We start from the raw sequence: 13143 nt of genomic DNA on the forward strand, positions 1-13143 counted from the left end.
TAATTTAATAATCATGATATGGTGTTTACCACTCTTTCAGGAGATGGTGTTAAATAAATAGGTTTTTGTTGTCTTTTTATCTTTCTGTTTTTCACTAAAGCAAACGGAGCCTCTTTTATGCCATTAACCAAACTGACTCATAAACAAAGAGGCAATTTAACGGCATCCCCACAGCATGGCATCCTAGCTTAACCCTGTGAAATCTGAACAATATGAAGAACCAAATGATCAAAGAGATAACATTTAGTTCAGGACCTAGCAAATAATCTTACATTTTGGAGGCTGAGAAATTCTCTATTCTAACACTTACATTATTCAGAAATATATCTTAAATTTTTGCACATATTTATTGCACTCTTTTTATCCAGTCTGTACCTCTGATTTCTCTGCTTAATGTAACATAGACTGGTGCAAGTGAAAGATGGTGATTGCTACAATTGTTGTATAAACCATCACATTTTCAGTGAAGAAAGGAAGCTGCACCATCAAAAGAATTTATGGGCGGGCTTTGCTTTATAAACAGCAGAGTTATTTGCATTCACTTTATTTCTTGTGAAATATATGTTTGTTTTCAAGTGAATTGATTCCTGTAGTTCTTATCCCTATAGTAACTTGGTGTTTTAGTTATAAAAAATAACATACATAAATCATACAGCTTTTCTTACACAGGGTTAAAAATAAGTTTCACATTATACTGTTCCATTGTGGCCTCTATCAAAGCATGCAAAAATGTGCAAAAAAAATTACATATGTGCATGGGGAAAGAATCAGAAGCATGTTTAAGCTACCCCTCAGGAAAGCTCACATATGCTTTGTCTATTGGAGGGAAGTTACTATGTTTATTATTTTTTCTCAATAAGCATATTTTGCCCTTTTCAGCAAAGATCACTTGTGTTTCAACAATTTCTGCTCTTTTCAGACTTGCATACTCTTGAGGCTATCTAGAGTGTTAGTCCTTTTATTAGCACAAACAGAAGTGTAGGAAGTGCAAGCTTTATTTACTTTGGTGATTTTATACATTTTATGAAAACATCACTGCAAAATTGTCTCTAAAATAAGAATCTGAAAAGAGTGTTTAACCATCCTAGGAGCCACAATAAGAGAAAGAATAAGAAATAATAATATAAAGTGAAGTTTTATTATATTGCTTGTAAAGTTATATTGCTTGTGAAGTCCTCTTAAAACAAGGATATATGTTACCATTTCTTTTCCGAGTGGTGCTGTCATTTGGAGACATAGTGATTTTTCCTCTCTGTTTCTTGTGAACTGCAGCGGCAGTCAAAAAAAAGTGTTAGGAACCAGCAGGAAAGGGATAGATAATAAAACAGAATATATCATAGTGCCACTATATAAATCCACAGTACCCCCACACCTTTAATATCGCATGTAGCTATGGTCACCCCATCTGACAAAAGATATGTTAGAATTGGAAAAGGTATAGAGAAGGGCAAAGAAAATGAACAGGGATATGGAACAGCTTCCATATGAGGAGATATTAAAAAGACTGGGACTGTTCAGCTTAGAAAAGAGATGATTAAGGGGGAGATATGATAGCGGTCTATAAAATCGTGAATGACCTGGAGAAAGTGAATCAGGAAGTATTATTTACCTCTGCACATAACACAAGAACTAGGAGTCACGTGAAATTAATAGGCAGTAGGTTTAAAACAAACATACGGAAGTACTTCTTCACACAACACATAGACAAGCTGTGGAATTTGCTGCCATAGGATGTGAAGCTCCAAAGTATTATTAGACTGTGACCTGCTCTTGAACAAAAAAGCTGACACTTCCTGTTGGGATGAGTTGCAAACAGGTCTATGTGAGGAACACCCAGGTTTGAAAAATGAGGCTTAATGTATCTGGCCAGAGAGACCACTCGTGGTCTCTGCTGAAAGATCTGCTCAAGTGGTCTGCCAGACTCTTCTGGACACCTGGAAGGTGGGACCTTTGAGGTGAATCATGCTGGTTATACAAAACTGCAAAAGCTGCATCACCTCCTGACAGAGATGATTCAATCTGTCTCTCCCTGTCTGTTCACACAGAGCATTGCTGCTGTGTTGGCCATAAGAACAAGCAGAGTCTTTCCCTTGATGAGGGGGAGGAAAGCCCAATAGGCTAGACGAATGGCTCTCAAATCTCTTATGTTTATGTAGAGAGCTAAATCTTTGCCAGATAAGAGACTTTAGGTCCACAGATTCCCCAGAAGGGCTTCCCAACCCACAGAAGAAACATCTGTAACCAGTCAATGTGGGGGGTGGGGTAGGGGGTGTCAAAGGGAACTCCCTTAAGTACGTTGGTTGGGTTCATCCACCAATTCAAAGACTCCTGTAGATACTTGAACCAGCATGTCCAGTGGGTTGACTAATCAGGGAATACATTGAGTTCACCCAGCTCTGCAACTTCCTGAGATGAAGTCTGGCATGCTGAGCCACATATGTTCATGAGGCCATGTGCCCTAGAAGTTTGAGGCAGTTCCTTACAGTCATGGCTGGATGAGCCTTCAGGTCTAATGAAATGGCTAACATAGTCTGGAATCTGACTTGCAGGAGGAAAACCTGGCTACTGTAGAAGCCAAGACCAGTCTTATAAACTCTATCCTCTGAACAGTGGAGAAGACTAACTTGTCTTCATTGATCAGCAGACCCAGAACTCTGAAGAGGGACTGGATCTTGGTCACACTGAAGTCTACCTGGCTTTTGGACCAAACTCTCACCAACCAATTGTCCAGGTATGGAAATACTTGTCCTCCTGTTTTTTCTTAGGAAAATGCAGCCACCACTGCCATGCATTTTGTAAATACTGGTGGGGCCACAGATAAGCCAAAGGGCCGGACTGTAAACTGATAATGGGACTCATTGACCATAAACCTGAGGAATTTCCTGGGGCTTTTATGGATAGTCACATGGAAATATACCACCCGCAAGTCAAGGGCAGTGTACCAGTCACTGGGATCCAGGAAGGGATAATGGATGCCAGAGTGATCATCCAAATTACATTTTATTTATATATTTGTTCAGTTCTTACATGTCTAATGTGTGTCTGAGACCTCCTTTTTGCCTTTGGCATTAGGAAGTAGCATGAATAAAACCCTTTCCTTCTGTGGAGAGGAGGGACCTCCTCTGTGGCTCCCAACAGGAGGAAAGCCTGGACATCCCAAATGAGGCCCTCCTTGTGAGAGTATGGTCCCTGAAGAGGAATGGGGAAGAGAGGTGGGGAAGGGAGGATAGAAACATGTCAAATAGTGTATACCAATTGCATGGTGCTTAGGAACCACTGATCTGGTAATATGGGTCCAAGCACATTGGGATAATCTGTTGGAAAAAACAAGTTGGTAAGCTGTCCTCAACAAGGCAGTGAAATGGACTGCTTGGCATTTCCAGGTTGTATAGAAGAGCCTTATGAAGACAAATAATGAGAAGGTGGTAGTTTCCTCCTATGACTTTTCCCTTTCTTCCCAGACTGATTCAGTTTCCTAGGCATAAAGGATGGGTAATGGTGGAATGACTGAGTGTGGAATTGCTTCTCTTTAAAGAGTGGAGAGTAAATCCCCAACGAAGTCGTAATATAATTGTAATATAGCCCTAGAGTCCTTGAGACTGCAACTAGTCATCAGTCTGCTGAGAAAAGAGGGTTGGTCCCTCAAAAGGGAGATCCTGGATAGTCTGTTGGATCTCCTGTAGAAGATCCCAGAACGGAAGCCATGAAAAAATGGTTATTAACCTTTCATGACTGTTGTTCTTTGAAATGTGTTGCATATGTTCATTCCAGCCTTGGTATGAGTGTAGCCTTCACCTAGTTGACAGAAAATTTTCCATCAGTAGTACCCATTGAGGCAGGTTGAGTGCCCTCTGCACCAGCGACACTGCTATAAAGGGCCCAGGTGACCCCGAGCCTCCTCAGTTCCTTCTTTCTGGATAACTCAGATGTAAGGAGTAGGAGGGTGGGTTGTGGAATGGACACATGCAACACATCTCGAACAACAACAGTTACGAAAGGTTAGTAACCATTTTTTCTTCTTCAAGTGTTTGCACATGTGCATTCCACTTTTGGTGACGCTCAAGTAGTAATATAGGCAGTGGGATCAAAGTTTATGTACACACAGACTGTAGTACAGCTTGACCAAATTTGACATCATCCCTAGAGTATGGGGTGATGGCATAATAGGAGGCAAAAGTGTGACCCAATGACCAGGTTGCTGCTTTACAAATATCCTGGATAGGGGCCTGCATGAAGAATGCCACTGAGGTTGCTTGTGATCTTGTGGAGTGATCAGTCAACTTGTCAGTTGGAGAAATGCCTGCCAGATCATAACAAACACTGATACAGGAAGTATCCAAGATTGAGTTCTTTCAAAAGAGTCTGAAAGACCTTTCATTCTGTCCACCATGGCTCTGAACAGCTGGATGGATCACCAAAACAATTTGGTACACTGTATGTAGAATGCCAGTGCTCTTCTAATGTCCCATGTGTGTAGCAGAAGCCTGTCCCTATTTGTGTACAATTTTGGGTAAAATACAGGTAACTATATTGATTGGTTTATTTGAAAATGTTGTACTACTTTAGAGGGAAAATTTAGATGAGGGCATAAGTATACCTTATTTTTAAAGAAGACTGTATACGATGGTTCGGATGTCAGGGCATACAGTTCAGTGACCCTTCTGGCAGAGGTGATAGCTATTAGGAAAACCACCTTCCACAAAAGGTGTAGTAAGTAGCACATTGCTAAAGGCTCAAATGGTGGCCCCATAAGTTTCAACAACACCAAGTTCAAGTCCCATAGGGAAACAGGTTCCCTTATTTGCAGGTACAACTGTTTGAGGCTTTAAAGGAATATGATTGTCATATCATTATAAAATATTGAACAGTTTTCCATGTGAGTATAGAAAGCCGATATTGCTGCCAGGTGAACCTTTATAGAGGAAATTGTTAAGGCTTGTTGCTTCAGATGCAACAGATAGTCTAGTAGGTGTTGAATTGAGGACTGCATCAGTGAGACTCTGGTTTGACAACCCCAAACAGAGAACCGTTTCAATTTTGACAGGTAGGCAGCCTTGGTCGAGGGTTTTCTACTACTTAGTAAGACATCACAAACTTGCTCTGAGCAAGCCTGCTCCCTGGGACTTAGCTGTGTAACTTCCAGGCTGTTAAATGGAGGGTCTGCAGGTTTGGGTGGAGCAGCCAATTGTAGCCTTGGGAGACCAAATCCAGGTGCAACGGGAGTGAGACTGGAGTTGCCAATGGGAGGTCCAGTACAGTAGAAAACCAGCGTTGGTGGGGTCACACTCGGGCTATTAGAATAACCGGGGTGTGAACCTGCTTGATCTTTAGTAGCACTCTGTGTGGAGTGGGATTTGGGGGAAAGCATAATAGAGCTGTTCTGTCCAGGGTAGCAGGAAGGCATCTGTAATGGAGCCTGGACTGAGGCCATGCAGGGAGTAGAATTTATGTCATTTTCTGATGGACTTCTTTGCAAATAGATCTATCTGGGGAGTCCACCACCACTGCATCTGGATACATCTGGGCAGAGAGACCACTCGTGGTGACTTGAAAATGACCTTCTCAGGTAGTCTGTTAACTCATCTGCATATCTGGAAGGTAAGAGGCCTCAAAGTTGATTCCTGACAAAAGAGTGATGAGCGAGCTCCTCCCTGATTGTTGAGGTAAAACATGGGATTGTTTAGTCTACAGAAGAGAAGAATGAGGGGGGATTTGATAGCTGCTTTCAACTACCTGAAAGGGGGTTCCAAAGAGGATGGCTCTAGACTGTTCTCAATGGTAGCAGATGACAGAACGAGGAGTAATGGTCTCAAGTTGCAGTGGGGGAGGTTTAGATTGGATATTAGGAAAAACTTTTTCACTAAGAGGGTGGTGAAACACTGGAATGCGTTACCTAAGGAGGTGGTAGAATCTCCTTCCTTAGAGGTTTTTAAGGTCAGGCTTGACAAAGCCCTGGCTGGGATGATTTAACTGGGACTTGGTCCTGCTTCGAGCAGGGGGTTGGACTAGATGACCTTCTGAGGTCCCTTCCAACCCTGATATTCTATGATTCTATGATTCTATGATTGCTGAGGTGCTGTCTGTGACAACAAGCAGGTTTTCCCCCGTGATATGATGTAGGAAGGCCTGGCAGGTAAGACAAACTGTCCTGAGCTCTCTGAGGTTCATATGAAGAATGAGATCCCATGAGGACCATAGACCCTGAGTTCAGAGGGGCCCCAGGTGAGCTCTCCACTCTAGAGCCAATGCATCTGAGACCAGAGTCATCAAAGATTGAGGGTGGAGGAAAGAAATGTCCACACAAATTTTGAGAGTGTTCAGTAAAATTAAACCCACAAAGGTACTGTGAGCACAGGTAGTGTGTATCCAGATGATGGAGGCTTGGGGAGTAAACGGAGGCCAGCCACGTCTGGAGGGGCCTAAGGTGTAGCCTTGCATGTTGTACTACATATGTGCATGAGGCCATGTGCCCCAGGAGCCTCATACAGCTTCGGGCTGTTGTGACTGGATGAATCTTGAGGTCTGTCATGAGAGATTGAATAGACTGAAATCTTGACTCTGGAAGGAACACTCTGGCCTAGGTTGACTCTATCCTCTGCACCAGGCAAAGGGTAAATTTGTCTACACTAATCAGTAGGCCTAGTGCTTTGAAGTTAGACTGGATGAGTTGAATGCTGGACATAACCTGAGCTTTGAACCAGCCCTTGACTAGCCAATCATACAGGTAAGGCTAGATCTGCACTCCTAGTCTCCTCAGAAATGCTGCTAGCATGGCCATACATACTGTGAATACCTCAGAAGCTGCAGATAGGCCAATCATTAGTATAGTGAATTGGTAATGCGAGTGCTTCAATATGAACCTGACAAACTTTCTGTGCACTTGGTATATTGACACATGAAAGTGGGCATCTCTTAAATCAAGGGTGGTGTACCAGTCTCCAGGATCCAGTGATGGAATGATGGATGCCAGGGTGACCATAAGAACTTTATGTTTTTGAGATAGTTGTTGAGCTGACAAGGTCTAAAATAGGTCTGAGACCTCCCTTTGCTTTTGGGATCAGGAAATAATGGGAGTAGAAGCCTTTCCCTCTTAAACTCTGTGGAACCTCCTCTATGGCTCCCACCTGAAGGAGAGTTTGAACCTCCTGGACAAGAAGCTCCTTGTGAAAATGGTCCCTGAAAAGGGATGGGGATGGAGGGTGGGAAGGGGGGTAGAAATAAACTGAAGTGTGTATCCCATCTCTACAGTGCTCAACACCCAACAGTCCATGGTGCTATGGGATCAAGCACTGAGGAAATGGGAAAGGCAGTTTGCAAACAGAAGAAAAATGGGGTCTGACATTCTGGAAACTGGTATAGGATCCTCATACATCCCATCAAAGTGCCTGGTTAGTAAACCCTGGCTGTCTAGGTCGTGCAGCATTGAGGCACAGGCCTATGTCTATAATCCCTACTCCTCTTTCTCTGCAGTCCTGTTTAGGAGCTGGGCCAGAGTACTGGTGGACTTGTGCTCTGAAGTGCTTCCTGGTAGGGTTACAGTGTGCAACCTGAGGGACTTTAGGACTGCCCCATCAGTACTTTAACCCATGGAGCTTAGCATCAGTCTGCTAATAAGGTAATTGAGACTGGCATGATACTGAGCACTGTAACGATGTTGCTGGTTCCCCTGCATCTGCCAGCACCAATAGCACCAACTCTTGAACTGCCAGTTATACCGGAACCAACAGACTTAGGAGATCTCTGGCTGCTGCAGATGCTTCCAGTGTGGTTGGTATCAAGATGGGGTTGGTACGGTGCGCTGTTGCAGATATGGAAGATGCTCCTTCTGGCTCTGGACTTGACAGTACCTGCCTAGGTGCCAGAGTCAACAGTGCTGTCTTCTGCAGTGCCGAAGCAGATGAGTGCTTCGACTTAAACAACACTCTACTCTTAACCCCATGCCTACCAGACTTTGGTACCAGAGATCTTCCCCTCTCAGCAATCTGCTTAGAAATCTTATGCCTCTTCTTAGGCACAGGGGATGGTGAGTGGTGTCAGGACTCAGGCACGGTAGAAAGCGCACTCCTGACTGATACTGAGGCACTATGTGCTGAGTCTGACCAACTTGGCTCAGATGGATGTCTCAAGGCCACCTCCATAAGTAGAAACTTTAGCCTGGCTTCGTGGTCTTTCTTTTTGCAAACTTAATGTCCTTACAAATTTGGCAGCACTCCCTGATATGAGTTTCCCTGAGGCACTTCAAGCAACTTGAGTGTGCGTTGCTTAGATACATAGCCTTATTGCAGAAAATGCAGGGCTTGAATCCTGGTGATCGAGGCATTCACCGATACCAGGAATCGACTGAAACCCTCAGGTGTTGTAAAACCTAACTAACTATACTAAAATAATAATATATATATAAATATAATAATAGTAATAACAATAAACTATTTATAACAAAATACTAGAATACACAGTACAAATAGTTGACTGAAAGCAATTGCAAAAGCAAGATGAGCATAACAGTGACCATCACAGGCAGTAAGAAGGAACTGTGGGGGTTCGGGATTGGCTGGGCCCTTTATACCTGTGCCACCGGTGTGTTGCAGTTGAGGGTGCCACTGAGGAAAAAATTTCCAGTGACTGTGAGCAGGGTGTGCACACATCAAGAGTGGAATGGACACGTGCAATCACTCAAAGAAGAACACGTATGCATCAGTATCATAAATGCTGTGGCTCTGGCTACAGAGCTTGCCCCATCCAGGGAAGCCTGGAAAGAGGTCCTAGCCACCAGCTTACCTGCTTCGATTACTGCTGGAAACTCTTACCTGGCATCCTCTGGAAACTTGTCCACAAACTTGAGAACATTGACCCAGAGGGAGAAATCGTATCTAGCCTGCGGGCTTGCTGGTTTGAGATACAAAACTGGAGGCCAGCAGTAGACTAAATTTTTCTTCTGAAAAATTCAAGTTTCTTTGCCTTTTTTTGTCTTTGGAGTAGAAGACGGCTATCCCGCATTCACTGTCGAGCCCACAAATGAACTCAAGGTGGTGGTGGTAAAAGTGTGCATATCCCCGTGAGGGCTCATGGTACTTTCACTCAGTCTTTTTGTCTGTTGGTGGCAGAGAAGAGGCATTTGCCACAATATTCTTGTGGGCTCCAGAATAGCTTCGTTTATAGGGAAAGTTACTTGGGACATCCCTGCTAATCCCAAAATGTCCACTAACCTATAGGAGCTCTCTTGAACTACCTCCATTCATGTGTCCAGGGAAGAAGCAACACTCTTTAACAGGTCCATATTGGCCCTGTAATTGTCCTAAAGAGGTGAGGACATTTCAGATGCCACTGTCTCACTGGGTAATGAGGAGGAGGAACACAAATGCTGAGGTGCTGTCTTCTGTAACTCTTCCGATGGAGGTTCTACTGGGGAATGGGGAGGATCTGGTGGTAGGAGGAAAACCCCTGGGTTCCAGTATGGCCATTGGTAGGGCACTGGACCCAATCAAGGATCTGTGCCCCTCAACCAATGCAGAATCTCTGTCAGATACCCAGGGTGAAAACCCCTCAGTGATGGAGAGTGATGCCTCGATCTCTGGCCTGAGATATGTATGAACCAATCTCTGATCCCAAAGAAGAGCCCGAGTCACCTGAAGAGGGGAGTGTGGTACCGCTTGGTGTCGAGGACCACTCTTGAGTCTCTGGTGACAACAGTACTGAGGGGAGCATACTGGGATTGCTTCTGCATGGCACTGAGAAAGGAGACACAGGAGGGTCTAAAGTTGGCCATGGTATGGAAGTTGACCTCTACCTGCAGGTAAGTCCACTGTAGTCTGAAGATTCATTGGTACAGGGTGAGATATCTCCTGTACCGCTGGAGAGGCCAGTATTGAGAGGCAGAGGAAATCCTGTAATATGCTTCTGGTGTTGGTTCTGAGAGGTTCCCCTGATGCAGCTGTTGTTGCATCGAAGGGGTCAGTGCTGCAAAATGGGTTGGTCTCAGTGACATAGCCAGCGTGCTGGAGCTGATGACCCCACTGACTGAGATGCAGTCAGCACTGGAGAATGCTTCTCCTCTGAGGACACTCTTCCCCCACTTTCCAGACTGTTTGTTGGTTGACAGTATTGGAGACCTTGGCCTCTTGAAGGATGAGACCTTAGAAGCACCATGTTGATGCTTCTTTCTCAGTACTGGGGAAGGAGAATGATGCCAAAACTCAGCAATGTCCCGAGCGGCACTTCTGACTGAAGTAAATGTACTTGGCGGCTGCACCAAGTGGGAATGTTCTGAGGGTGGATGCCGGGCTGCCTCCGAGAAAAGGCTGCAGAATCTCATCTCCCTATTCTACTTAGTTTGGGGCTTAAAATCCGTACAGATCTAACTCTTGTTCCGGAAGTGATACTTGCTGAGGCACTTCAGACACCTAGAATGAGGGTCAGCCACCGACATGGATTTCCTGCAGCCAATGCAAGGTTTAAAACCCAGAGACCGAGGCATTCCCCAGTACCAGGCACCAGCACCCAGAAGAAATGGGAACTGACACTCCACTAAATTATAAAAAAACGATTAATAAATGAAACTTACACTAAATTACCACTTCACTATATACAAGAGAAAAAACAAATTCCCTGAAAGAGAGAAATTCCCAGAAGAAGGCCAACATACTCTGACTACCAGTCATGGGTGGTAAGAAGGAACTGAGAAGGGGTCAGGATACCATCATGCAGCACAAGGCAGCAGAAGGAGCATGCGGTGCCCTGATATGTACTGCTAAGGGGACATCTCTAACTCTGGTGTGCTGAGCACCCGTATTCCCGAAGTGGATGGACATCTGCAATCACATTTTTTCCCCCCAGGAGACACAATGGAAGCAATGGCAATTCAATCTTCCCTTCTCTTTTTCCTCTCTAAAGTGCATTAACCCAGAGAGAATTGTGACCTTAAGAACCCCTCAATGCCAACTGACAGTGGGTTCAATGTTCTATAACAGCAACTCTTATGAGACCTGATAAACTCACTACACCTAACACACTGCTGTCATAGTATATATCTATAATTTCATGAGAGGTATCAAATGAAAGCTTAGATCATACTGGTCATCATAAGCATTGTGAGATATATGTATATTTGGTACACAAGGAATTGTGTGTACCTACTAAAAATAACTTTTAAACTATGTAACCAGGAAGAATTCACAAACAGGTTTTTTCCAGACAGGAGGTAAGGTGTATATCTCTCTGTCACATGCAAATTAAGCCAACACAATGGAAGCCCTATTTGCATGTGAAGTCAACAGGAAAAACAAGTTGCTAGGAGGGATGTGAAATCAACAGGGAGAACAGTGGAGAACATTCAATGGGAGAGAAGAATCTTATCTGAGGGTGCACTTCAAAAGGGGCATTTCAAAGGGTTACTGGACTATATGAGGAAGGGAAAAGGACCCCTTTCTTATCCTTTCACTGAGGAGGCAAAAAGGACAGCGCTTTTTCCATTCATGAAAGTTGGATCCTAGCCATGTGGGCTAGTGATTCTGGGAGGCTGCTTTAGGTGAGAAATAAGACAAGAACTTTAGTCTGTTAAAGTTAAGATAGAGTCTAAAAAGTGAGTTATACCTTTCGTTTTACATATAACCTGTTGTTCTTGTTATCCTTGCTCACTAGCTCTTAAATCTTAATCTAGTAAATAAACTTATTTGCTTTCACAATCAGATTCCAGTGCTGTGTTGTCATAAAGGATCTGATCTGAGTTGTGCCAGTCAAACTGTGTATACTCTGTCTCTTTTGGAGACAGCGTACCTGATTATTTCGGAAAGTATCCAGTGGCAGGGGCTGAATACCTCAGAAGGAGATGCTGGCAGAGGGGCTTGAGGATTGGTGTGTGTCTGTCACTAGCTGCACAGAGGGTAAGGTTTGCGGACATCTGGAAATAAGTGCTTTGTCTGTGGCCAGAGGCTGTTGGTTTTAGGGAGCTGAGCTACAGAAGGCATCAGGCGAAAGTACTTCATGTGAAGGGCAGGCAGTGGCAAGGTACCTCATAACACTTAGTACCCCTGGGGAGCATCACAGGGCTGCACTGGGAAGTGAAAAAATAGTTGTGTCTTCATGTCCATTCAATTACCTGTCCCTGTCCTAGTGTGGTTGCCATTTAGTGACCGCTATAATAGTTGTGTAAAGTCTACCAGTTCATTTCTCAATTGCCACTGAACAGCAATCAGAAAATAATTACTTTTGATTACTATATGGACATAGACTGGATTTGATCCACTGACCTAGAGAAAAAAGATTCCATATCTCATTATCCATCCCCGAGTCATTCAGGAGTCTTATTTTTAAATATTATTTGATCTGTGTTCTTAGGTTTTATCTATAAGTTTATCGTCTATCCTTTTTTCTTTAAATTTAATCCTTTTTTTTAGAAAGAACACATTATATAGGACAAGGACATAAGCATCTAGCAATTGTAATACAACACATATGAGCATCAAAGGCTGTCCTTCTACTGAGGCCAAAGCATATGGCTGAGTTGTTCTTTTCTTAAATACAGATGAGTGTTTTCCACCTTTAACTATTGCCAGCAGAGCTCCATGTTCATTAGCTACCTCCCTTGAAAGCAAATGCTGCTTCTGAACATCAGCCAGTAATCTGGAAAATGGTACAAATTCCTGGCACGAGGCACTGAATGAGGTGTCACTTCCATGACATGCATGATCTTTCTGCTGGTTCAGAGTGGAGGATCTTGGATTGTGCGTTATGTAACATTCCAGTACAAAACAGTTTCCCCTACACAGTTAGACATACTCTTTTTAATAGAAAGAGACAAAAAATATGCAAGACTCACTCAATAAAGTAGACTTCCCCTTTTTCTGTGTAAGCCATTTCCCAATTATCAGGTAATGGGCCCAACTCATCATTCTCTTCAGGTTTTGTTTGCTTTGTTACATCCATATTCTCCTTTGCTTCTTCAGGCTGACTGTATACTGGCGCAGGATAAGGCTGGGAGGAAATCTCACCTGAGGCACCTGTACTCTTCTCTTCATGTTCACTCGATTCTACAAGAGAAGAAAAAAAGACTTTCTTATCCCTGTGTTTGTAACTCATTTACATAACATGGAGGATTAACTGCATGAAAGTCTGTGAGTAACATTCCAGAAACTTCAAGTCTCCAGA

General features: G+C 43.6%; 1 protein-coding gene across 30 annotated transcripts in view; it reads right to left on the minus strand.

Annotated features, from left to right (window-relative positions):
• Positions 1-13143, minus strand: part of MAGI2 (membrane associated guanylate kinase, WW and PDZ domain containing 2) — a 1127025-nt gene that overhangs the window by 369676 nt on the left and 744206 nt on the right. For all 30 annotated transcript variants that reach the window (XM_037889230.2, XM_043552267.1, XM_043552288.1 and 27 more), the window contains one exon: positions 12815-13025. In XM_037889230.2, the coding sequence (XP_037745158.1) occupies positions 12815-13025 (211 nt within the window). The remainder of the gene's footprint in view (positions 1-12814; positions 13026-13143) is intronic.

Source organism: Chelonia mydas, chromosome 1, assembly GCF_015237465.2.
Source record: "Chelonia mydas isolate rCheMyd1 chromosome 1, rCheMyd1.pri.v2, whole genome shotgun sequence".
NCBI classification, from domain to species: Eukaryota; Metazoa; Chordata; order Testudines; family Cheloniidae; genus Chelonia; species Chelonia mydas.